This window comes from Prionailurus bengalensis, chromosome C1, assembly GCF_016509475.1.
Source record: "Prionailurus bengalensis isolate Pbe53 chromosome C1, Fcat_Pben_1.1_paternal_pri, whole genome shotgun sequence".
NCBI classification, from domain to species: Eukaryota; Metazoa; Chordata; class Mammalia; order Carnivora; family Felidae; genus Prionailurus; species Prionailurus bengalensis.
This window is the reverse complement of record NC_057345.1, coordinates 152,493,157-152,518,212: the sequence shown is the minus strand read 5'-3', so window position 1 is coordinate 152,518,212 and position 25,056 is coordinate 152,493,157. Positions and strand designations below refer to the sequence as shown.

At 36.0% G+C, this 25,056-nt stretch overlaps 1 protein-coding gene across 3 annotated transcripts in view; it reads left to right on the top strand.

Moving 5' to 3' along the window:
• KCNH7 (potassium voltage-gated channel subfamily H member 7) overlaps positions 1 to 25,056 on the top strand; it is a 484,953-nt gene that overhangs the window by 350,115 nt on the left and 109,782 nt on the right. For 2 of the 3 annotated variants that reach the window (XM_043576909.1, XM_043576907.1), the window contains exons 5-6: positions 1,002 to 1,022; positions 9,564 to 9,778. In XM_043576909.1, coding sequence (XP_043432844.1) covers positions 1,002 to 1,022; positions 9,564 to 9,778 — 236 coding nt within the window. The remainder of the gene's footprint in view (positions 1 to 1,001; positions 1,023 to 9,563; positions 9,779 to 25,056) is intronic. The other variant, XM_043576908.1, reaches the window with a different exon arrangement.

Below are 25,056 nucleotides of genomic sequence, written 5' to 3'. Positions count from 1 at the left end.
GTGTCTACACTAGCAGTTCAATATACCACATTATTGAAATTGCTTCACTTGTAGACTTTGGAACAATTATGATATATCCCAAGATTTTAAATATGCACAGCATTATTGTACATGTCAACAAATGTTGAACAGATTTTTCAAATCTTGGATATATTTGTATGGTTTTGACATGACTTCATTTCTTTTAAGCTTGTTTGTTTCAAAACTAGTAATGCAGATTTTGTTACTAGCAAATATGCATCTAAGGGTCAGGTTGCTAATCTCAAAATAAATCTGAAAAAACTTTGTTCTGAGATTTGAAAACAGCCCATCTTAATATAAATGAATTTCTTAAATATTTTAGGTATTATATTGAGTGCATTGTGACAACATAGACTTAAAAATCTCACATTACTTTTAAAAGTCAAATCTTTCACTGATTTCTTACAATTATTTTTGCCTAAGAATGATTCTTTGAGCACTATTTGGTGTTTTCAAAATATGCATCGAAGAACATTTGTGGGAGTGGCAGTTAATAGAATTCTGATTAGTGACACAAGTTGGTTTATTAAGGTAAGCTGTTGTCTTAATTTTCTAGGTTAAACCATATGAAAAAAACAATTACTTAACATACCAAATGTTGTGCAGTCTTTCTTGTAAATGACGGTTGAAGGGACACTAAAATTGGCTTCTGACAAGACTGAAAGTTTTTATCACAACTGCAGACAGCTGGAGATGCCTTCTCCAAAGTGTCGTAAATTATAAAAGATACCCATCTTGGAATCCAGTTAAAATAAATGAGATAAATGATTCACATACTTGAACGTGCATGCTTATGATGGCAGATATTATTTTTGGTATATGCATTTTACTTGGTTGAATAATACAAAATGCTAATTTCAAAGATACAATTTTCAATCATCACATCCTGTTTAGTGTGATTGTAATTCAGTGTATATAACATAATTTTAGTCTTCTTTTTATATTTCTTTCTTTTTTTTACCCTTATGTGCTCAAAACAGACAATGGTCGCAATGTCAAAGGTAATGTACGAACTCAAATTTCATCACCTGATGCTCAAAGAGCCCCTTTACTTGGCATGTTCACTTGCCTGCTGTATGCCCTGTTCAATGCAACATCATGCTGCCCTTAGCTGGTCCAGGTGCCTGGTGGAGATATCGTGGCTTGATTTTGTTGGAGACATTGTTACTTTCTCAGCTGTGGCACCAAAATGATTCTGAACTCCTTTTTCTTGCAAGTATAAGCCTAGGTTGACAATGAACGCTTCTAAATATTTAAACCATTTGGAAAGAAACAAATATTAAGCTAAATACATTCCGGTATGAAAGAGGCACATCAGCCTGTTTCAGCCCCAAAAAGGTTTTGAGTGCAAGATTAAATAAAGTAATCAAAGTGCTACATGACAGTATCTCTTCACTTGTTCCTCTTTTGTTTCCTTAAAACTAGTTTCACGTTCCTGGATGGCAGGGGGTATGGTTTTAAGCTTACTGTAGTAGTAAACTGTACATGCATGATGGTCATTTTCTATTTTTCTATATTACATTTCAGTCATTTTTAATTGTGTCCTATATTAGTCTGAAATCACTGGCATGACCTATAGGTACTGTAGGTTAATGTTTAAGTGGGCAGTACCTCTGGAAAAGTCGATTTGACTACAAATTTGAAAATCACCTCTGTTTTTTCTACTATATCATAGTAGGTACGAGGAATCACAAAATATAGTAATCATATTATTCTCATCAAATTGAAAACATTTGGACTTAGCCTTTTAACATAGGCCATGCATGCCGCTGTGAGTGTGCATATGGTGACAATGACTCATTTGATGCATGTATGTTGCATGGACACGTCTCCACCGGTAACCATCATTATTTAAAATTCACTGTTTTGGCCTCTTCTGTATGTCACTGCTACTCTGATCACTATGAAGTTCTGTATATTGATTTCTCAATTGCTTCCCTAATTAAGTCAGAGCTGGTGATGCTTATGAATTAATAGCACTAGACACTAAAGCTGTTTTCTGGTCATCAATCCAGGGTGATTTGAAAATAAGGGAAATTGTGGCAGCTTCTCCCATCCCAATTTTATTTTGTGAGCACTTCAAAAAGGGTCTATGCAGGTGACCTCCAATACCGGGATGGTATTTCATCCACATGATTATTCTATCCTCGGCCTGTCTACTGTGGTTTCTAAAAGAACAAATTAGTGTCAGTTGTGATGGTGATTTGAGTATAATTCAGGATATAATGTCAAGAAACAGAATACAGACACCCCTTGCTAACTTGCTTGTATGAAATATGATTGGCTTTAGCATTTAATAATTAGCAATTAATTATTAGACACTAATTTTCCAATGATCTTTTAAATGCAGTGAAAAATGAATCTGATTTGTCTCAATAAATAAAAATTGAGCTTGCTTATCTTAAAACTAGTAGTTCACACAGCTGTCATTCAAACCACATTTTTTTTATTTTTCTCTCATAAATCCATTTAATCTCCAACCCTTTTTCCTTGACCCTCAATTTTTTAATAGCAGTAGTCTTTAAATAAAAATGAATCATCAAAGTCAGAATTTGGAATTAGGAAACTCTAAACCATTGTAGGAAGTTTTCCCATATTAATATTTATGAAGTCAAACTCCCAAATTAGATTTAAAAATGCGCAAATTTAATTTAAAAATTAATGTAAATGTACCCTCCAAAGTCTTCATTATTTGTTCAGACTCTGGTTTTGAAACTATCAAAAAAGGGGCGCCTGGGTGGCGCAGTCGGTTAAGCGTCCGACTTCAGCCAGGTCACGATCTCGCGGTCTGGGAGTTCGAGCCCCGCGTCGGGCTCTGGGCTGATGATGGCTCAGAGCCTGGAGCCTGTTTCCAATTCTGTGTCTCCCTCTCTCTCTGCCCCTCCCCCGTTCATGCTCTGTCTCTCTCTGTCCCAAAAATAAAAAAAATAAAATAAAAACGTTGAAACTATCAAAAAATACTTAAGTATCTGGCTCTTTAAGATTTTCGCTGAAAAATTAACATGCTAAGTAGATATAGAATAATACATTAAGTGCGCTTTTAAAATTTTTTGGTTTTGTTTCTAAACCACACTTAAATAAAAATTAAAAAATAAAAGACAAATTTCTATACTTCTTTTTGTACAAATAATAATTACAGTTCTTAAATATCAAAGTCACCCAAAAATAATTTCTTGACCGAATAAAATAAATCATTTCGGCAGGCATTTGGAAGGACCTCAAGAGCATCTGGTTTATTCCCCTCAGGCGAGGTGGTTGGCAAAATTTCTGACACAAATGGTAGAGGAATCTTTATCTTGGGGGGATCCCATTCTCTAACTTTCTTGGGAAATCTATTTTACTGCCTGTTACGCCAAGAGCTAACCTAAATCCTTCTTGCTGAAATGCAATTTTCTTCCCCCCTTTATCTATCCTGAGTGGCCAGAGATTCCAGCTGGTTACGTCTAATCTTGATATAATATCATACTATAAGAACAGCAATTGGTACTCAGTCTTTTCTTCTAAAACAGAATCATTTCCATTTAACCTTCTTACTTAGGATTAAATTTGTTTCCCTTCAATACATTTCCTCGAAATTTATGAATCTTTGAAATAAGACTTCAGAGATCTAAGTGTAACCCATTATCAAGGATTGGAAAAGTTAATTCAAATAAATTGCATTTGCTGCTTCTATGTGTGCATGTACGTTAAATGCTGTTAACAATCTCTTTAATGTTGTGAGAGGTGAACCTAATCCTGTCTCAATCACTCATCAACTGATCTTCACCTCAGATTTAGTGGTGGTTTCTCTGCCTATACTGCTCTCCAAGTCATCCATAAAAATTAACCCACCCGGGGCGCCTGGGTGGCGTAGTCGGTTAGGCGTCCGACTTCGGCCAGGTCACGATCTCGCGGTCCGTGGGTTCGCGCCCCGCGTCGGGCTCTGGGCTGATGGCTCAGAGCCTGGAGCCTGTTTCCGATTCTGTGTCTCCCTCTCTCTCTGCCCCTCCCCCGTTCATGCTCTGTCTCTCTCTGTCCCACAGGTGAATAAACGTTGAAAAAAAAAAAAATTAAAAAAAATTAAAAAAAAAAAAAAAAAAAAAAATTAACCCACCCCTACCCCACTTAGTAAATAGGTCCTTAATATAGCTTTACCCCTTTATTGCTTCCAGCTGCTTATTATTCCAAGGAACTCTGCATCCCACTGACAATAGTGTGTTCAGTTTCCATCTTGTGTGTGAATCTGGCATATGAGTCAGAAACAAAACTATCTGCAAGACTGATCACAGCTTTCACCTCCCCAAGCCACAAAACCTATCAGACTCACAAAGGAAATCAACTGATCTGATACAGCTTGTTTCTTATAAGCTACACTGGCCAAGTTTTTGTGATCTTATAAGAATTTGCATACTGATTTTCAATGGTGATAGTTTTCTTCTGAAAATTATATATTACACACCCAAAGAAGTAATATGATTATGGACTACAAATAATATGATTACTTCTTATCTATCTAAGTTTTAAACTGGCTGCCAGTGTTCTTTTACAAAATCCAATTACTAAACACCGCATTTGCTTTTTTTCTAACGTTAAGTCACTTCAGCAATTTACATTTTATTAAACTTTAGCCAAATAAACTCAGTGCCCTAAGAAATATTGTGTAAAGACCTGATGATGTGATAACCTTAAGTTTTTTTTTTTCTCTCCTTTTCTTGTGTCCCATTTTATCCTCAAGAGCAATGATCTTTAAAAAAGAAAACAGCATTTTTTAAAAATTATCAGATGTCCTTGGCTATATTTCCAGCACTTCTAAAAGAGAATATATTCTCTTTTAGCATCTTGTAACTCATGATAAATTCAAATAACCTTATCATAAAAATTTTAAACATCTTTAATCTAAAATTCTTCCCAGTTGTTGCTTTAGCCTCTGGCTTGATCTCTAAATTCAGGATATTTCTTTGTAACTGGAACATGGCCTACTTTATATTTAATCAGACAGTTGTAATATATTAGAGCTTTATCCAGATGTTGGTTTAGTCTACTTGGTCACCTGTTTTTCGTCTCCTAGAATACAGAAACGTTTAAATGAATGGTCATCCATTTTGCAAATGTTTCTCTAAAGAACATCAATTCCTCCTTACACACCTTTGAGTTTTACATTCCTTTCTATTGAAGCTATTATTTCCCCTTATTTCTGCCCATTTATTTTATTTAAATTCATTTACTTTGTTTTTCAGGTTATCCTCCTTTCTTTCATTAGAATCCTAAATCCCATCTGTTCATGATCACTCTCAGGGAGGCTGCCTTTCACCTTTAAATCCTCAACCAAGGCCTCTCTGAATATAGACCTAGGAGGTAGGAAACCCTGTGTTCTGATTTCTAGTCCTTGATGCTTATTCCCTTTTGGCCTCATATTCTATCTGCTTAGGTCAATGATTAGTGAAAACGAGAATACTGTGAATACTTACCATAATTAAAATCTTGGGAAATTTTTTCACTAGAATTTAGATAGGTTTTAGAGGAACCTAAGCTAATGCACATTGGCTTGCAGACTCAGACTTCTGCAAATAAATATCTGCTTCAAAATCAGCGGAAAAAGCATAATGATCTTTGTTTATGGGATGAAATAGATTGTAAATGTCTTATCTAAGTAGCATGCATGAAGTATTTTAAGTAACATTTTAGGTTCTGCTGAATTCTTTAAATATATAGATTTAAAAGAAATCCTAGATTAAATCTCTATTATTAAGAAGTTACAAAAAAAAAAAAAGCAGAATAGAATAACAGTTTGAAGGGTTATCCACCAGTAAATACGAGAAGCTAAAATATGGACTCAATGAAGTTATAATATTCTGAGAGCAAATCTGCATATGACATATATTGACCAGTGGTTTCTCAGCCCTGTCAGACCCAATGTCCCCTTGTTTTGCAACAATATTTTTTATACTCATTTTACTATTCTGTAACAACATTTAGAAATAAGTTAACCTATTTCTAAAAGATCAACATGATTCTTTAACTGTAATGTAAAGGAGGAATACAAGGAAAGCAGTTTATAATAAAATGATACATTTCTCAATGTATTAATGCTCAAATATAACTAACTACACTAGAAGACATAATGCAATGAGCAGACATTTTTAGAAAATGGCTTTAAGAGCATTAAAGACATGAGAAAATCATCCAGATAAGTACTAGAGAAAATGATAGAGCAGGAATATGAGTGGATAACAAAATAAAAAGCAGTATTGGAATAAACAATAACAGACCAGAATTATTTATATATGAATTTTAGAAACAGGAAATAACCAAAATTGAATTATGAAAAATATCCCAAGATAAAGTGGGGAGAAAATGAAAAAGGATGATGTTCTCACCAGTAAGCTGGCCCTTAACAACTCAGTGTAATGTCAACATGATTTCATATGTGATAACATCAATATTAATGAATTGCACTGTTTAAGAAAGAAATCCCACCAAATGTCAGAACATATATTCTTTATCCAATATTGTAAAAAGGCCTTGCAGACCATATGCTTTCCTAAACAATGGGACTAAAAAATGGATTGGAACAAGAAATGGCAATCAAGACATTATGATGAAGTTGTGGCAGATCTCTAAAGAGTTACTAACCTGAGATTGGAAACCAACAGGCAATCTCAAGACAAATCAGTTAGTGTTTAGTTCTTACTACATAGTTTCTTTTCATTACATCATGTATCATTTTACATACATAGAGAACAATCATATGAAATATTTTTGAAAGAAATTTTATTAATGATCTTCAGTGTGATTCCTGTAATTCTCTGCAAATTTAATATCCAGTTCCAACACTGTCAAAAAAAATACTCAAATCTCTTTGTTTACATATTTGTTCGTGACCTGCAAACACAGACTATAACCTTATAGGGTGAAGTCTGAAATTTTGTATTGGCAATTCAAATGCCACAAGTAGAGTAACTCCAAGTGATACAATTTTTCAAAATGGTGAACAACTTTTGGTAAAGTTCTGAACCAAACAATGTAAAACTCTTTCCTTTACATGGTAGTTGTAGCTCTACAAAGTTCAACACATATTAAAATCATGTTAAAAGTACATTGTACTCTTTATATGTGAAACAGGTTCAAGGCTCAGATCGTTGTAAACAGGCTTTCACCTACAGGAATGCCCACTGGACATATGGGACAATTTTTCAATTGAGCCATCTCTCATCATTGTGACAGACAAAAATGTCCCCAACAAATGCCCCTAGGATGAAGTACTGTCATGGTTGAGACCTCGTGCTTATTGGTGTAGCCAGTTCAGTGGAGTTTATTGAAACTGGTTACAAGGACAATCAAAGCATATTTAACAGTGTTTGTCTCCTCTAATGTGATAGATCATCCATGTTTTTGCCTGATTTTTTTTAAACAACTCCGTAGAGAGTCAGCTATAGACATTCACCACATAGAAGGATGACAGAAATAGAGTTGAAAGGCATTAAGGGTTTAAAACACAACTTAACTATATATCAGAGCTCAACTTTCTCTAATCTCTTCTCTGTACCCCTGTGTGCAATAAAAGTACCCAATGAGTGAAAATATGACAATAGAGTTGAGAAAAAGACATTATCTAAATTGTTGGAAGTCCTGGAATATTTCACAAATTACAAATTTTAAGATATAGGCCTGGAATACAGCCATAATATTATACAATGATACAAAAAAGAGAACACCATCTAGGATATGTTGCAATACTAAATCAATGGTTTGTGATGAAGACTTATAGAGAGATCTAGAGAATGGGGTTTCTATCAGACACCTGTCTGAAGGCAAGATTAATTTGGTGCCACTTTCGGCTCCTATTTCTCTCCTTATCTTATAAATAGAAAAGAGAGTGAGCGTCTATATGCAAATGTGAGCATACTGGGCATTAAATGCCCAAATTGCTCAATGACATTTTTCACCTAGATGGATTTGATCATCATCATGGATAAAACTCAGGGAGTGAATAAAATTGCACCTCAAGAAGCACAGTGTCTGCAGTATGGATGAAAATGATCTTAAAACAATTTCAAATTTTTAAATAACCAAAAATAAAATTTTATAAAGGAATATATGTGAATTCTCTCCAAATTAACTATCAGCCAGGTGATGGCAATTATTTTTACTAGCATTATAGTTTATCTGAGTTGATTTGTTATTGTGGTTCAAAATACACCACCTATAAATTTAATTTTCAAGTGTTCAGCCCTGCATAAAGTACTTTTTGATCCCTAAAATGTATTTGTTTCATTCTGAACAGGAGAAAAAGTAGCATAAGGCAAAATGTGCTGACTAACAAGCTCAGTCATGCAGTCTGTGTGTTTGAAGCACTCTCTGAGGGAGCAAAATAATGGCTGAGTAACAGTCATGGGCTCAGGCTTTCTGTAAAATTCTTCCTGATGCCAATTTTTAGGAGCTCTATATCAGTAAAAGTTGCATTACCCACTATACAAGAAACTCTGGAGCATTTCCTGACTCTTCAAAAGCAACACACAGTAAGTTCACCTCAAGGTGTACCTAGTCAGTGTATTTATCCTCAACAAGGGAACCAGGAGCCCTGGAACCTTGCTAAATTGTCTTCGTGGGAAAGAAATGTGGGAATTGACCAGGGTCGGAAAATGGGTACTAACTTCCAGCTGCAAGATGAATCAGTTCTGGGGATCTAACATATAGCATGTTTGAAAATAAATGAATGGATAAATAAATAAATAAATAAATAACCAGGTACCACTAACCCCAGCCATTACCTAGCTGTGGTCACTTCAATGTTAAGTTATGTTTACCAAAGTATTCTTCTGGTATGGTTTTTTTATGGAGGCTTTTCTTTCTCTCTCTCAAAAAAAAAAAAAAGTCTTAAATGTAAATGAAAGGGGAAAAGAAGGAAAGATTTTAAAAATTTCACACAGGATCCTGGAGTTTTCAATAGAATACACGCACGCACACACAGACATTTGCCCTTCTCCCTCTTATCTGAAATTCCTGGAAGCTCTGTAAAACACCTCACGTAGGTAGTAGAAGCACATGACAGCTGGTTCGTCACTTGTCATTTGTCATTGGCCCAGAGAAGAAAGTAATACACATTGGAGCTGGGGACACAGCCTGTTCAGAAATTTCCTGGCCAACATGATTTTATCTACAGGCAAGTCTCTTCCTTGAATAATTCCTGGATTATAAAAAGACATTCTTGAAAAACCAGTTTGGCCAATAATAGGGAGTGGAGGTTTTTGGTTTTTGTGTTTTGTTTTGTTTTATATTCCTTTTATTCCAGCCCTTAATGAAAGAAGTTAAGTAACAGCCAAAGATGTCATCTGCCCCCTGGGTACACGCCTTGGACCCCATCTTACCCTCGATACCCATGTGCTGCTCCATGTGTCAGACCGTGATCCTAAACCTGTGGTCAGGTACCAGCTGGCTGCATTTAGTCCCTCCCGAAGCAGGGTCACACTGGCTGTGGATCATTAGCGGGTCATTCAGGACCATCTCTTTCTTCTTCTGTTTCTCCTGATCCTGCTTTTACAAATGTTTTCCAATTTTTTTAGGGCCTTTTAATCATATCAAGTCAAGCCTCCTGGGATCCACGTCAGATTCAAATCTCAACAAATACAGCACCATTAACAAGATTCCACAGCTCACTCTGAATTTTTCAGATGTCAAAACTGAAAAAAAGAATGCATCCCCTCCTTCTTCAGATAAAACCATTATTGCACCCAAGGTTAAAGATCGAACACACAACGTGACAGAGAAAGTCACCCAGGTGGGATATGATTTTATTCTCAATATTGACCATGTTTAAGGTTCTTCTCTGCACCATAAAGCACATTATTTTTCCCGTAAACGACTATCAAAAAAGGTAAGCTATTTATTGCACCCTAATATATCTTGAAATGTTGGGTAACCCTCTAATGTGACAGATTTAAAATAAAACTATAGACTGTGATTGTATCTCTTACAAGACTAAGGAAAAATGGGCTAGCTTGATACTGTTGTTCTCTCTGTCGCAGAGGTGGTTAACCTGCTATTTATCATGTTTGGACATTTATTGTTTTGCTGCCAACTCTTGCATTATTAAAGCACAGTTTCTTCATATAATGGATGTGACTGTTGAAACTTTAGGTGACTAACTGGGATTTAGTCTTAACTGTGACCTCCTTTTGTTCACTTCCTCTACTAAGTAGACTCAGTTATAAGTCAATTGACTTGAGGAAAAGAGCCGAAATGATTAAAAGTCAGAGTAAATAATACATTTCCACAGGAACAATATTTTATTGTTTTCAAATAAATATTGCAATTTGAACTAGGGTAAAAATGTAATGTCTAGCAGAAGTCCTGCTTTAAAGAATAGATAAAAATAATTTGTACCTATTATATCAAAATACCAACCTAAGCAACATCTAGCTTTTGCTTACCATGCACTTACATTGTTGGGAATTCGTGACTCTAAAATTTGTGTCCAGTAAACAGTTCTTCTACAAACACTTTAGTTGGTATATTTGCTTAGCACATCTTTTCAAAAACTGTCACAAATATATAGGTAAACTTGGCCCCAATCTCTGTCCGAAGCCTTAAAGATTTTGAATTGATCAAGTTTTTTCTGTAGTGATGATTACTGCCAGCAATACTGTAGTCAGTAAATAATCCTTTATGTGTTAGCTGAAATAGCGATGTAACGACCAGGAGTCAGTTCAAAATAGTCCTGAGTGGTCTGTGTTTGGGATGAGACATTCTACATGCCATATGCTACTATATATTTTATGTTTATGTTGTAATATGTAATTTATAATGATTATTTATAATAATTCCATAACATAGAAATTAAGAGATTTCAAAAACTGTACAAAAGTCCCTGGGTGTTTAGAAACAGATATTTTCCTGGCCCAGGGAGAGGCTAGGCTGGGCACGAGCTTGGGACAGGGGCAACTTTCCCCTCTAGATGGTTCTCCATTACCTTTTCACAAAAATGCCTTGAGTCAAAGTAAAATGCAACAGCTAACCTCAAAAGCTTGGCATTCTTTTCAGGTCTCATGCTTTCTCTTTAAATTCTTCTCTTATATTTAACTTCATCTTTCATAATATCACAGTATTTGTTTTAACATTTAAAAAATGTCTTCATTCCTTATCACGGAGGTAATCCCAAGCCCACAGAAACACCCCATTTCTTTCCTATAGTTTCTCATATTCCACACAAATAGTATAGTACCCTTACCACAGACTCCAGAGGGCCCCAAATGAAAAACAGTGCATCTTAAGGATGCTAGAAGATTTGAATTAGATCCTGTTTTATAAACGATCACTCTTTAAAATAAATGTGAAAAATACAGCAATAGGAAGGACATTCTGAAGACAGAACATTTAAGCAGATCTGGTTCTGGCCAAAATGATGAGGAACTGAAAAAAGGCTGGGACAAAAACTAAAAAAAAAAGAGGTGGTAGGAATGCTCCCTCTTCTTTTTAGTGTCATCTATAGCTCCCAGTAACAAACCCGCCAACAACCCACATGTCAAACCAAACAAGGTAGAGATTGCATATTGATAAATTCCTCCTGCAGACGTAGCCTCTGGAGATTGTTTAAACACTTGACAGCAGGACTCTTCTCATTTAATGTCTGTGAAGCTTCCTCATCATAGCTATCTCTGGAATTTCCATGTTCCCAACATATAACAACGGTCCTCTAGTCACTAAAAAAAACTAGGCCATAATTTTACTATTCCCTTTGTTAGGCCTGTGTGGAAATGTTCCTTATTGAGATAGTCTCAGTGCGTTTCTGTAGGCAGCCAGCAGTATTTTCTTTATCTAATGTCCTTATTTGTTTTATTCCATTTATAGATTTGGATGGTAATCCTTCCTTCAAAGATATCAGGGTTTTGTTCATAGATAATTCAACAGTGAGTTTTAAATATTCCTCTGAGCACAAACAATAAAGCAGACACGAGGAAAAAAAAGGCACAAAATCAAAGGAACAATTAATTTCTGCTCATGTTATGCTCTGTCAATATTTGGATCGTATCTCTATTATGCAATGGTTAGTTGCTAATTAGCCTAATGGTTATTTCTTCCCCAGCTAGACTGCGCTTCTTCAGAGTAGAGACCATGCTGTTAGTCATTCATTCGTTCATTCATGCATGTATGCATTCATGTGTTTGTTTATTCACTCAACAAGCATTTATTAAGAGCTAGTAAGTTCTGGGAATTCATGTGAAAAAGCAAATACTGTGCCTTAGATGTGTGAGAGAAACAGACAAGTACAATACCTAGGCATTAGGATGCAGTGTAAAGGATTACACTATAGGTAAACAACAGAGTGCAAAACGTACTGAAAGAGGAAACAGTACCTATATTGGAAGTTTGGGATAGTGGTTGGGGAATATAAACTCTTAGAGAAATTTTGAAGCTTGAGAAGTTTCAAGGCGAGGAATTAGAATCTGGAATAGGACATACTTGTGGAACTGTGAGTACCAGCGAAGGAATGAAACATGAGGTATTTGTATTTTTAGTGCCTAGCGTGATATATACAACATATAAGAAGACTCTTAAAAGATTTGGAAATGAACCACTGAAGGCATTGGAGAGAATTAAGCAAGAGTACGTCTTTTGGTCAATAATCCCCAAAACAAATGCTTGCCTTCCAAATTCTCCCTTCAGGCAATATTCTAAATCTGACTCTTGTTTCTGGTCCAGAGACCCCTTTCATTGGCTGGTGTCATAAGGCATACTTCTAGAATGCATCATCTCTTTATTTGATATTCTATATGACCTTCTCTGCTAATTGGAGAAAATAGAAATTAACTCAGAAGATGTGGATTTTTTTAACCGCAGTCTAGCTGGTACAGGCTGATGTGTAGTCGGGTCCATCCTCAGGAGACAGGGCCTTACTTGGCTAATTCTTATCAAATAGCAGTGGAGTAGTGGAGAGAGAACAATGGATTGGGATAAAAGTTGGGTGAGTGAAGAATAAAGATCTGCTTTTACCATGTAATTGTGGTTCTCATTTGAGGATAAAATTCTTTGCTGTATCTGCCCCCTTTTAAATACAAGGAAACCAAACTTCTGTACTCTTGGATGATTTCATTATTCCTGAGGCTAGTTCTACTTCTACTTCGAATGTTATGCTAATTTTAGGATAAAATATGTTATATGTTGTCATGTTCAGCTTTTACAAATTTGGTAGTAGATCCCTCTCCCTGGATATGCATAAGAATATCAGGAAGATTTAAGAAAAAGGCCCTATGGGTTCCAAATCTTTTTTGGTCACACGAGACTTTATCAGTCAGTCAGTGCCATAACAGAATATAAAAGAAGCCTACTGGAACCACCTTAGGCGGAATATGAAAGGAGGAGGGGGAATTTATTGGGTCACATAACCAAAAAGTGCAAGGACAGACCTGCTTTGGGCCGTGGCTGCTGCCTTCATTGTTTAAAGAGTTGATGACATTCTTTCCCTCTCAGCCATGCTTTCTTCTATCTTGACCTTTCTCCACATCTGATAGAAGCAAGAACCTCAGACTCTCTTGACTCACATAATACTCACAGTTGGTAATCTGATGAGAAGGGCCTTCTCTCCTCTGATGTCCATTATATTCCTGAGAAAGTGGAATTGTATTGGCCACTATGGGTCCTGTGCTCATCCTTGTAGAAGTATAGCCCCTTGACCAATGACCACATCAAAAAAATGCAGTGGGGGAGGGGAGGCTCTAAAGAAGAAAAACAAAATAAGTGGCCCATTGCAAAGACAAAGATGGGATTCAGGTTAAACATCAGTGTCTCTCTCTTTCACACACACACACATACACACACACACACACACACACACACACACAAACACACACACACTAAATATGCATTATGTGCCAGATAGGCACTAGAGACACAGAAGTAGAAAACTAGCACTAATAGTACTAGGGGTTATAAACTACTCAGAAAAACACTATATAACAATATATAATGATAGCATTTTTCAAAGTGCTAATGTAATAAATGCTACAAGAATATATTATGAATTAAAAGTAGTTTACATTTCCTTTTGACTCAATACTAGCCAAATTATGACCAAATAATTCTACAACTTATTGCATTATTACTTAGGAGGCATGTCTGATGAATTTAGTAGACATTCATATTGTGATAACCAGAAAAATAAGACATATGAAAGGCCCTAAATGAACCAGGAGACTTTAATTTGGGGAAAAGATGACAGGGAAAAGAATTGCTGCTGGTCCACAAGTATAATTTTTCCATAGCTTAACTAAAAGAGACTACTCAAGAAAATAATTTTAGGACTAATTAGAGACTTAGGTCACAAGAAAGAAATCTCTGAATGCTTAAAAGCCCATATAGTCGTGAAATCCACATAGAACTCTAAAGCCAGAATAGATTCCCATTATTTAGGATTCATTTAAGTGTATTGTTGGCATGAAAATAGAATTATGATAGATTTAATAATAGCTGACATTGATTGAGCATTCACTATGCGCCAGGCTCTATGCTAAGTGGTTTAATGGATTGTCAATTTGAATCCACATAACAGTCTTTCCTGTGACTTGGTACTATTATTATCATCTCCATTTCATAGAAAAGGAATCAAGCTTAGAGAAAGGAAACAACTTGCTCAGGTCACATGGGAAATGATGGAAGTAGCCTTCAAACTGAGGTCATAGGACTCCAAACTTGAAGTACTCTAAAGTACCCCCTCTCTATGATTCTGTTTCCCTGTTTGCCTCCTAGATCCACTCAGAAGTTAGGATGCCATTTGGATGTAACCCTAACATTTGGCCATTTCATCAAAATGCTAATCTGAAAGTTTAATAGTAATTTACTGGAAAAGTGAGTCTACAGAAATAGGAAAGAGAATATGGTAGATTTTCTCCAGAACTCCCGAAAGTCTTCAAAAAGCAAAAGAAAACAATCCTTAACAGGAGAGCTTCATTTCAGCATTATCTTTTGTGTAAGTGTATATCCCATTTTGCTTATGCTACTTTTAGATTAGGATAAAAGATTTTGGCTTTTGTTGGTAGCATGCCACTCAGGAAAAGGAAAATTACACAGAGATTACTGACATAAAGTGGAGCTTAGAGATTATGGCTTTATATTTGCCACTGAATGTTGTCCATTGCGAATATGCTCATTATCTCTTCATGTTTTTCAGTGGCTCTAAACTTATATTTACTTTTGACAGAAACCCTAAACAATACTTATAATTCCAGACTTGTTTAGAAATGGAGATTGGTTTATAATAGAGAGAGAGTGTTGATTTTATTAGTTAGTGTTTAAAATCATAAATGCATATAATTTTTGTATATCAGTTAGCTTCAGTAAAGCAAAAATATCCATTTATCATCTCAGGCTTAACAGTACAAAACTTCTTAACACTTGCTGTAGTTTCCCTCATACTGGATAAATTTAATCCTCAACTTTCTTTAGTGACAGTATTAAAAAATATGTTTCTGACACCACTGCAAATTAAAAGTGGTTTTCTATGTAGCAATAGTTTTCATTAATAATGCCGTTATTAGTCTAACTCCAGTTCAGATTCTGACACCAGCTAGATGTCCTATAATTCAACTCAATTATGACACGATCTACCTGCGGGGATAGCAACAGATTCCACAGGTTAAGGGCCCAGTGTCACAAAACTCCCCCTCCCCCTAAAAACCCACCATGCCAACCTCAAGTCCAGGTTGTCACCTGTGCCTCCATGACTGGCTGCAGATTGGAGGTTCCCATGACCTGCTCCTTGGGCTTGACTATTTGTTAGAGCAGCTATGGAACTTAGAGAAACACTTACTTAAGTTTACCAGTTTATTATAGGAGGATATAACTCAGAACCGCCAGATGGAAGAAATGCATAAGAGTGAGGTATGAAGAAAGGGGTGGAGAGCTTCCAGGCCCTCTCCTGGCCCACCACTCTCCCTCTACCTCCATGGTACATGGAACCTGGAAGCTCTCCAAACTCCATCCTTCTGGGTGTTTATAGAGGCTTTATTACATAGGCATGACTGATTAACTCATTGACTCTTGGCTATAGATTCAACCTCCAACCCATTTTCACCCCACCTCCCCCCAGAGGTAGGTGCTGGGACTGAAAATTTCAACTTTAATCACATCTTTGGATCTTCTGGTGACCAGCCCCCCATCTGCAGGTGACCTTAGGTGACCTAGGGGCTTTCCAGAGTCACCTCATTAACATAACAAAATCACATTTGTCATTCTCTTCTCTTAGGAAAATCAAGGGTTTTAGAGCTCTGTGCTAGGAACAGGGAGAAAGACCAAATTCGTGTTTCTTATTATAAACCATAATATCATGGTCATGAATCAAAATTACATTTAATTAGAAAGTCTAAAATTCAACAGTTATTTTTATAAAGCCTTATTGATTCTTCATTCATGAAATTACAAAAAACAAAAGTCACAGTACTTCTAACGGAATGTTTTAAATGTTTTCATAAACTTCATTTCTTGCCTAAACTAATATAAAATCATGCAAACCTCAATAAAACTGTACAGATCATCTTGAACTGCCAGAAATAGTAATAATCACAAAATTCCAAATTAAATTTGAAATGTAATGCAGGAGTCCAAAATTGCCTCTGCACACTTCCAATTTAATATGACGTTGGTTTTGCATTCATTATCTTACTGTTATTTATAGAATACTATCAAACTTGGCTCAGCAAAACAGAAATCTTCATCTAGTGTTTTCCCATTATCCTGGGTTTGATCTATGTCTATACATGTAAATTGAAATGAAAAACAGTATTTGTGGATCTGCAAGTAAAAATAAAGCACATTCATCAAGATAATTATGGATTTCATATTTGTGAGTGCTTACCAGCTGTAAGTCAAAGTTTTATGTACAGTAGTGATACAAAAATATGTAAGTCAAGGTCTTTACCTTAAAGGGTCTTTTACTAAATACAAAGCTTTGATCTTTGAGATCCAGGATTATGTCATTGAGTTTTCTCTGGACAAATAAATATATTCTATCTATCTAAGTTATGATGAGAAAAAGATAAAAAATAACTATAGACATTTAAGTAGCCATTGACTACTAAAAGCATGTTTTTTGCTTTAAAATAAAGATGTTCATAATTTTGAAAAGGGAAATGTGTGATTTTTAAAAAGCAACATTAATTTTTTATCTCTTTTTACTATATACTATATGCATATCAAAACTGATCATTATTTGCTGACATGTTCTACATTAAAATACAGTTTATTTCGGTTTAAAACGCCTAATTAGTTCAAAAGTCGTACTTCTCCATACTCTAGATGAGGAAGCACAGCATCCATATGAAGCCCTAATGGCAACTAAGAGCCAAAGCTTGTAGAGCAAGCATTTAGGTATGATTGCTTTAAAAAATAAATAAATAAAACACCTGTTTGGTTTTGTACATTCATCATATATTTCTAAATGAAGGAAGGAGAAAATAATACCTTCTTTAAAAGTTTTGTCAGCCAAAAAAAACATGTTGAAAATAGATGCTTGAAGAAAAGAAGCAAAATACCAGTGGTCACAAAAGACAGGTAAAAATAATTTGGCTCAGCATACATAGTGATAGCCTGGTTGCTACGGCAACAGAGACACAGAAAGATTATGGATATCTGTTGCCAAGAAGTTTCGTTTTTAATCCCTCCAGTTTGTGTGAGCCTTAGGTTAAGTCAGACCCAGAGACAGAAAGGAAGTTTTGAAAGGAGAGTTTCTTTGCTCATTTGCCCTCATAGCCTAGGGACTGGGACAAACATAGTTCAAAGTGGGTTGCCTAATGAGAGTAGGCAGAAGGAGTAAATTTTTCATGTTTCACAGGATGAGAATCAGGCAAAGGATTTTTATCAGCTATGGAAATTCCAGAGCAGACATGCCATTGTCTCATACCAGGCAGCACAAGGTCTTGTAATGTTAAGTAGCTGTGAACTGTCCCTAGAGTTAAGAAATTAACTCAACCATGGAATCTTATTCGAAAGGAAATCCCAAATAATACAGTAAAATAAAATAAAATAAAATAAAATAAAATATCCCATTGATTTTCTGGATGGTGATATCCTGGGTAATATATTATCCCCTCTAGCCCTAGTTCTCTATATTGTGGAAGTCACATTTATAATGGAAACTATGTAGTTAGATAATAAACCCTCTAAAACTCAATTGCTTTAAAAGAGTTCATTAAAAAGCAGTTAATCTTCATAGAATTTTAATATTCAAAGAAACTTAAATAACATCTTCCCTAGGTTTTTTTCAAAACTTCCTGATCAACGGAATCATCTGGAACACTTCTCTCTTTCTCCCGTCCATCCCCAACACACATACACTCCCTAGAAAATCGATAAAGTTCAGTGGAGTCCAAGGATTCTGATTTTTAGCAATCTCCATTCCATTTGCAACCTCTACTTTCACATGTTTAAGATGAGACAAATTTGGGAAATATGGATGTAGCTCAATCCTTTCATTATGCAGCTAAAGAAACTAAAAGGAAAACCCAAGTAGAAAGCTAGGTTTTATCTTTCTTTATTGTTATTGTAGGTGTATCTCTTTCTGTAGATTTCTGAATGAGATAAAAACATATTAATTCTTACTTATGCAATTCGTATTGGAGAAACAGACTTACTTTCATAGGCAAACTACTGAGTCCAAGAGAAACTACTGCCATTTTCACTTACTGGACAACCCTCTAAGAAACAATCTCCATTTAAGAACATTTTTCTAGAGAACATAGGCTGGAGTGCTCCAAAGTGTCTTCAGAACACTGGTCTCACAAACATTTCCTAGCAGAAAACTTTTCTTATTCAAATAACACCACTGCCATCTCCCCCCCCACCGGGGATTACCATAGCAAATTAGCACATTAGAAGTTGTCAAAAGTCCTAATTTACAGAAATCTGTACAACTTTTACTCAATATTTTTGATGACTATTTGCTTGATGGATATTTGCTTGGCTCAATGTTTCATCTTTTTACCCATTTTTATTTTTTTATTTTATTTTTTTTTTTTGCTTTTATTTTTTTTAAGATTTTATTTTTAAATAACTCTGCACTCAACATGGGACTCCATCTTACAAGCAAGAGATCATGAGTCATATGCTCAACTGACTGAGCTGGCCAGATGCCCCGTCAGAAACCATTTCTAATGTGTTTATATATAATACATGTATTGATATTCTGAGGAATTCATATTTAAGGGGAGATTCTCTAGGAAATACCAGCCCAGACAAAAGGCTTTTTCGTGGCTAACTATGAGCACTGTAGTTCAACTTAAACGTGGATGTGATAGAAATCTTAACACTTTTAAAAGAAACAAGGTTGGGATCGGCAGGAGACAATAGAGACGGGAAGAAGGTAGTACATGTTAAGTACATTTTTCTTCCTTATTTTAATGAAGTCTGCCTAGGTTTCTTTTCCAACCATATAGAATTCAGCTTAGAGGAGCTGGAGAAAATCCCATCTCTATTCCTTTTTCTGTTTTAAATACAGCTGTTTCAAATATAACTGTATTTTGAAGCCTACTTCTTTAGAATCACGTAGAAATGGAAAAAAATGTGCAGTGCAGGATGATGAAGGAGAGATTTAACAAGTGTCTTTCTTCTGAGGCTGCCATAGTTGAGGCTGACCTGCTGTGTTTTAGTGGCCATATTGTTGGGAATGGAGAACTTGCTTTTTCTGCCCCTCGTTCCAATATCCGGAGGTTGGTGGTATCACGATATCACTTTGATGGTGGGGAAGGGATGAGGTGGCCTGTGATATGAGGTGAACCAGGTCACATAAACATGCCATTTTCCACAGTTCCTTGGCACTTCTATGTCATTCTGGTGTCTCAGTTCTCCTTTCCAGATGGAGCAGAAAATACTTAAAAATGGTCTGCAGCTAGCTCCTGGTGCCTGTTGATCCTTCTTACATTTGAAGTGAAGAATCAAGCTGACAAATCTCCATACTATTCCTAGGAACACAGTCTTGATTTTCAGGTCATGGCAACAGTGTTAGGTGAAATTGAGTGAAGAAAAGATGTACTGAGAGAAATATCCTAATACTATTTCTTAGTTGACTGGCACCTGTCGGTTGAGCTATGCCATCCTGTTCCAAGTGATAAACTGTCATTTGTAAATTATGCCCATAGCTATATCCATTATTCATGGGCTGGTATTGGAGAATAGTGATTTCAGGCCCCTAAATTTTCCTACCTGCAGGCACCTGAATTACTTCCAAAACTGTTACGTTACCTCGTGTGCCCTTGCAATTTTTCTACCATCATCAGATCCTAACAGCCCACTTTGTGTCTCAGATGAAGACAGCTTCCTCCCCTCCTTTGCCTATATTTCCTTCTACAAAAATGAATGAATAAATCCTAATGAATGAATGTCCAGTAAATGGACAGCAAACTGCAACCATGAGATTTCAGTATAAAGCTAACTGGAAAAAAGAAGAAGTATTTCCCAAAGAACAAGTATTACTGTCTACTGTATACAACTTATTACTTGAAAGTGGGTACAAATTAAGGCATTAACTTTCTGGATATTAAAAAGAGAAATCATTACCATATTTTTACATTTTAGAATTATTTTATATTATTTATATGATGAATTAAAATAACCCCTCTGCCTAGACTTCTCATTAGTCACTTTAAGATTTTGGATATGCTTCTTACATAGATTTCCTCAAAATTTTTTGCATTTTGGAACCAAATTAGTCCTTTAGAATCAGAGGGGAAAACAATATTTTCAGAGGGAAGTTGAAGGAATCTTGCCTTCAACGAGACAGTTTTGTTCTATCCTGAATCTTGAAACCGACCCCTTTTTTTAAGTTCAGGGAAGGTACCAGAGACATAGGTTTTTTTAGTTCCTATTTCCAGCCAGCAATATTGTCTAGCATATCAAACTGCCAATAAAAACATTATTACATGTTGAATGACTGGATTGGGGTACATCGTGACAGTGGCAGTCTTTCTGATTTCTTCACCATGTTTTTGCTTTAGCAGTAAAGACAAAATAACATAATATAGAGAAATACTCTAGTGCTATTTTGGAGGAAGTCTCCTTTACAAAATATAATTGTTCCAATAGTTTTGTAACTTGTGCTCCGTAGGGTAATAGGTGCCAAGAAGCAGGATGGGACCAAAGGGAAGGACCTCTGGGACCCCCACATTATGGCCAGGTTGGTCAGATCCACTTCATTGCAAGTGGCTTTATATATTGACTTTCTCTTAAGGTTTCATATGTGTGTATATGTTTTGAGGAATTTGAAAGGGTCAGACATTAAACTTTGCTCTAGTTCTACTATTTACTTTGTGGTTTCTTTTATCGCAATCTCTGACTTTTTCATTGATTCTAGTCAAGAGTTTATTTTTATAGAGAATTTTGAGATAAGTGAATTATCCAGAGTCCCACAAATTGTTAACTGAATACCCAAGACTCGTACCTTCATTTCTGGACTTGGAGTCCAGGATTTTTTCCACTTGACATGCCCACTTGAGAGCAGGACCATTTTGATTCCTGTATACTCTCCTTTCCACTAAACTGGCAGGATCCCAGAATCTAATCAGCCTCCTAGTCCAACTTCTAACTCCAACCCTCTTCTTTACAGGATAAATTGTTCAAGTAGTGTAGGCACCACTGAATGTGAGTCTTCATAGCTAGTTAAAACCAAGTAATCAAACAGACTACTTTTTTGAAGATGAGTATTCTACTACCTGTCTCAAGAATAAGACAGAAAATTAACTATGTGGGAAAGCAAACAATTTTTTTTAAACACAGTCACTAAAATTTAGACTGTTATTACTCATTTGTTCTGAGAATACTCTCGGGAAAAAAAAATCTGATGCTACTTTTGTGCCAGCAGTTTCAAATGTAGAATTGATATCATCAGGAAGAAACACAATATACAAGAACTTTAAAAAGTCAACAAAGAAAACAGTGAACTTCTGTTCCTTAAGAAATTAGTTTTATCATTGAAAAATAGGATTCCCAAATGAGGTCAAGAGCAGTAATTTGACATTCCAGAATCCCTCTTCCACTATACTTAAAATTAAAATCTATTATCAAAAGACCACAAAGCAATATACAGAAATATATGAGAAACAGGTGCCTTGTGGGTAGGGGAAATAGCTTAAAACTTGATTTAGCCAGTATGGCTCCTTGTCCACAGTATTTGAAGAAGTTACAATGTAAAATTTTATAATTATTGATTTTATTTATAAAATTAAGGTAAGACTTTAAAAAATATATTCTATTTTTTTAAGTTTATTTACTTATTTTGAGAGAGAGAGCAGGGGAGGGGAAGAGAGAAAGGGAGAGAAAGAGACTCCCAAGCAGGCTCAGTTCTTTCAGCACAGAGCCCAATGCTGGGCTCAAACTCACGAACAGTGAGTTCATGACCTGAGCAGAAATCAAGAGTCAGATGCTTAACTGACTGAGCCACCCAGGCGCCCCTAAAAATATATTCTATGTTTTAACATGTACATCTCTGTTTCTTACCAATATAGAATATAAATTAGCTATTTTAAAATTTATGAGTCAAGAGTGGAATTTGAGAATATATTAAAATGAGGAATATACCTTGTTTTTTGTTTTGCATGCTATTTTTATGTCCATAGCTTATGAAGAGTTAATTCTTTATTAGTAAGAGTCCTTTCCTATCCTCAACCCTTGAGGAAAAACCCAGAACACAGTTACTGGTACATAACAGTTCCAGAATTTTCAGTTGCAACATATGAAAATTAACCTGCTAATAGTTGGGATATAATTATATTCACTTGGCACTTGACATTCACTTTGTGTTCCAGAAAACATTAAGAATAGACTTTGAAGTTTATAGGGAAACATTTATTTTTGGTGTAGTTATCCAGTAGAGGAAGGAAAGATTCCTGATTGATCTGTGAAGGTTAGGAGAACCTGCTTCTGGAACATTTTCAACTCCCCGAGTTTCTGTAGCTGCAGAAAGCAACAGACATCAATAATATCATTCTCTTTTCGTGCTTTGGCTTAATGCTTCACTTGAGTGACCTGCCTGCGCATCTTGATTCTGCTTCAAACAATGAGTTTAATGTAGCTATTTAAAAGTACTGGCATTGTTTAAAACAGTTGTTCCCAACACTGACTCAGAGAGAAAACTTTGGTATTTTAATGAGGCAATTCCTTTTTTGCACTATCACCCACATCGACTCACTTCAGTACATCCTTTGGAATTGACTCCTCTCATCTTTCTGGAAAACGTGTGCGCACGCGCGCGCGCACGCACACACATACACACACACACACACACACACACACACACACACTGCAGAAGACATTTGAATATTTTCTCTCCTCAAAGCACCCTCACACCGCGTATGCTTTCCCCTTTCTTGCCACTTGTGTTCTTACTCCTCACCAACACATACTGTCTGTTCTGAGCAAAGAGTCTCCTTAAGTCTCCATTTTTTCTACTTACAAGACCTGGAGGGCTGCTGGCAGGATTCCTACACTTGCAACATTGTCATCTTCTTCTCTATATATCAAGTCCTACCCATTTCTGAAATCCATAGCATCTCCAGGTGAATATGTCAGCCTTCACAGCTTGCGTTGATCTCTCCTATCCTTAAACTCTAAGGCACTTGGTCTATTTTCATAAAAATAAACAATTTATTTTCATGCTGTTTTATATATCTTGGTAGAGAGATGATAGATGGATGGATAGATACATACATACGTACATACATACATACATACATACATACATAATTGATAGATGATAGAGGGAGAGAGATGATAATTATTTGTGTGTATGTGTGCCTTCATAATGACTTTTTTCATCTTTCTAACTATGCCTTGAACAATAGGATTATAACACCTTTCTAAAATATGCCCCTAAAGACCTAACACAGGGCTCATTCATCAACTGGTAGTCAGGCTCAATAAAATGCTATTTCATATAGTATATTGTTGGCACTCATAAAAGAAGATTCTAATTTCTGATAATACTTTGGCAATAAGAAATAAGGAGCTCATATATCCATTCATTTAACATTTTTAAGTTCCTTTAAGTGTCAGGAGGGTCAAATAAGACATATGAAAATTAATTCTACTCCCCCTTGTCCTCTCCTGTTACCTCCTGTTGACCAATGGGAAAAGAGCCAGGAATGATAGGGAGACATTGGACTGGATAGAGCAATTTGGACAGAACTAACCTGGGCTGACCTGTAAGAGGTAGAGCCTCTGATACCATTAGCTTCCAAATGGAGATAAAAGAATGTCACCAGGATTCAAATTCCAGCTCCCATCCCTTAATGCTGCCAGTGTGCTTAGCTACATTGTTTGATCCTTCTGCCTTGAATTCGTAATTAGGATCTGAGTAAGGATGATCTATCTTTTCCTTGTTGTAGGCACTCACTAAATGTTTAGTGGCAGGCCCAAGGCAAAATGACAAACAGTTCTCTAATTCTTCAGGTATGTACCGAGTATCTACTCTTGAACAGGCTGCTGTGTTGAAAGTCTGGTTAGAATGGTAACACATCCCCACCATCTAGGTTTGCAGACAAAGATTGAAAGATTAACAGAACCCATTAAAAAGTATGATAAAAATCATACTGTGGAGTAAGGCGTGACCTGAGAAAGGCCATCTAACCTAGTGTGGAGGAGTAAGAGGCAGCAGTGCCTCCACTGAAATATGAAGGGAGAAGGTGGACAGAAGCAGCTAGAGACATAAGCAGTGAGGACACACAGTACATACAAACATTCACACAGAGGTTTCCAAGCCAGTGAAATAAGTGAAGCAAAGCCCTAGAAGCCAATGTAGGTAGAGTATGGTGACATAGCTTCCATTTCTGAATTGCCCTCCTATTTCCTGCCTCCTCTTCTTTGACCCCCTTGCACCTAATAACTTCTTACTCTGTTAGGTAGAACATTGTTTCTGGTCTATATTCCACTCCAAAATACTCCCTCTGTATCCTGGATGACTATCCAATAGACCACCCAAGTGTTTTATAGTAATATACAATATCGGTTAAAAATAAATTCCCCCAGTTCTTCTCATTATAATAAAAATCCATGTTTTCTGAATTTTGCTAATTTGATTGG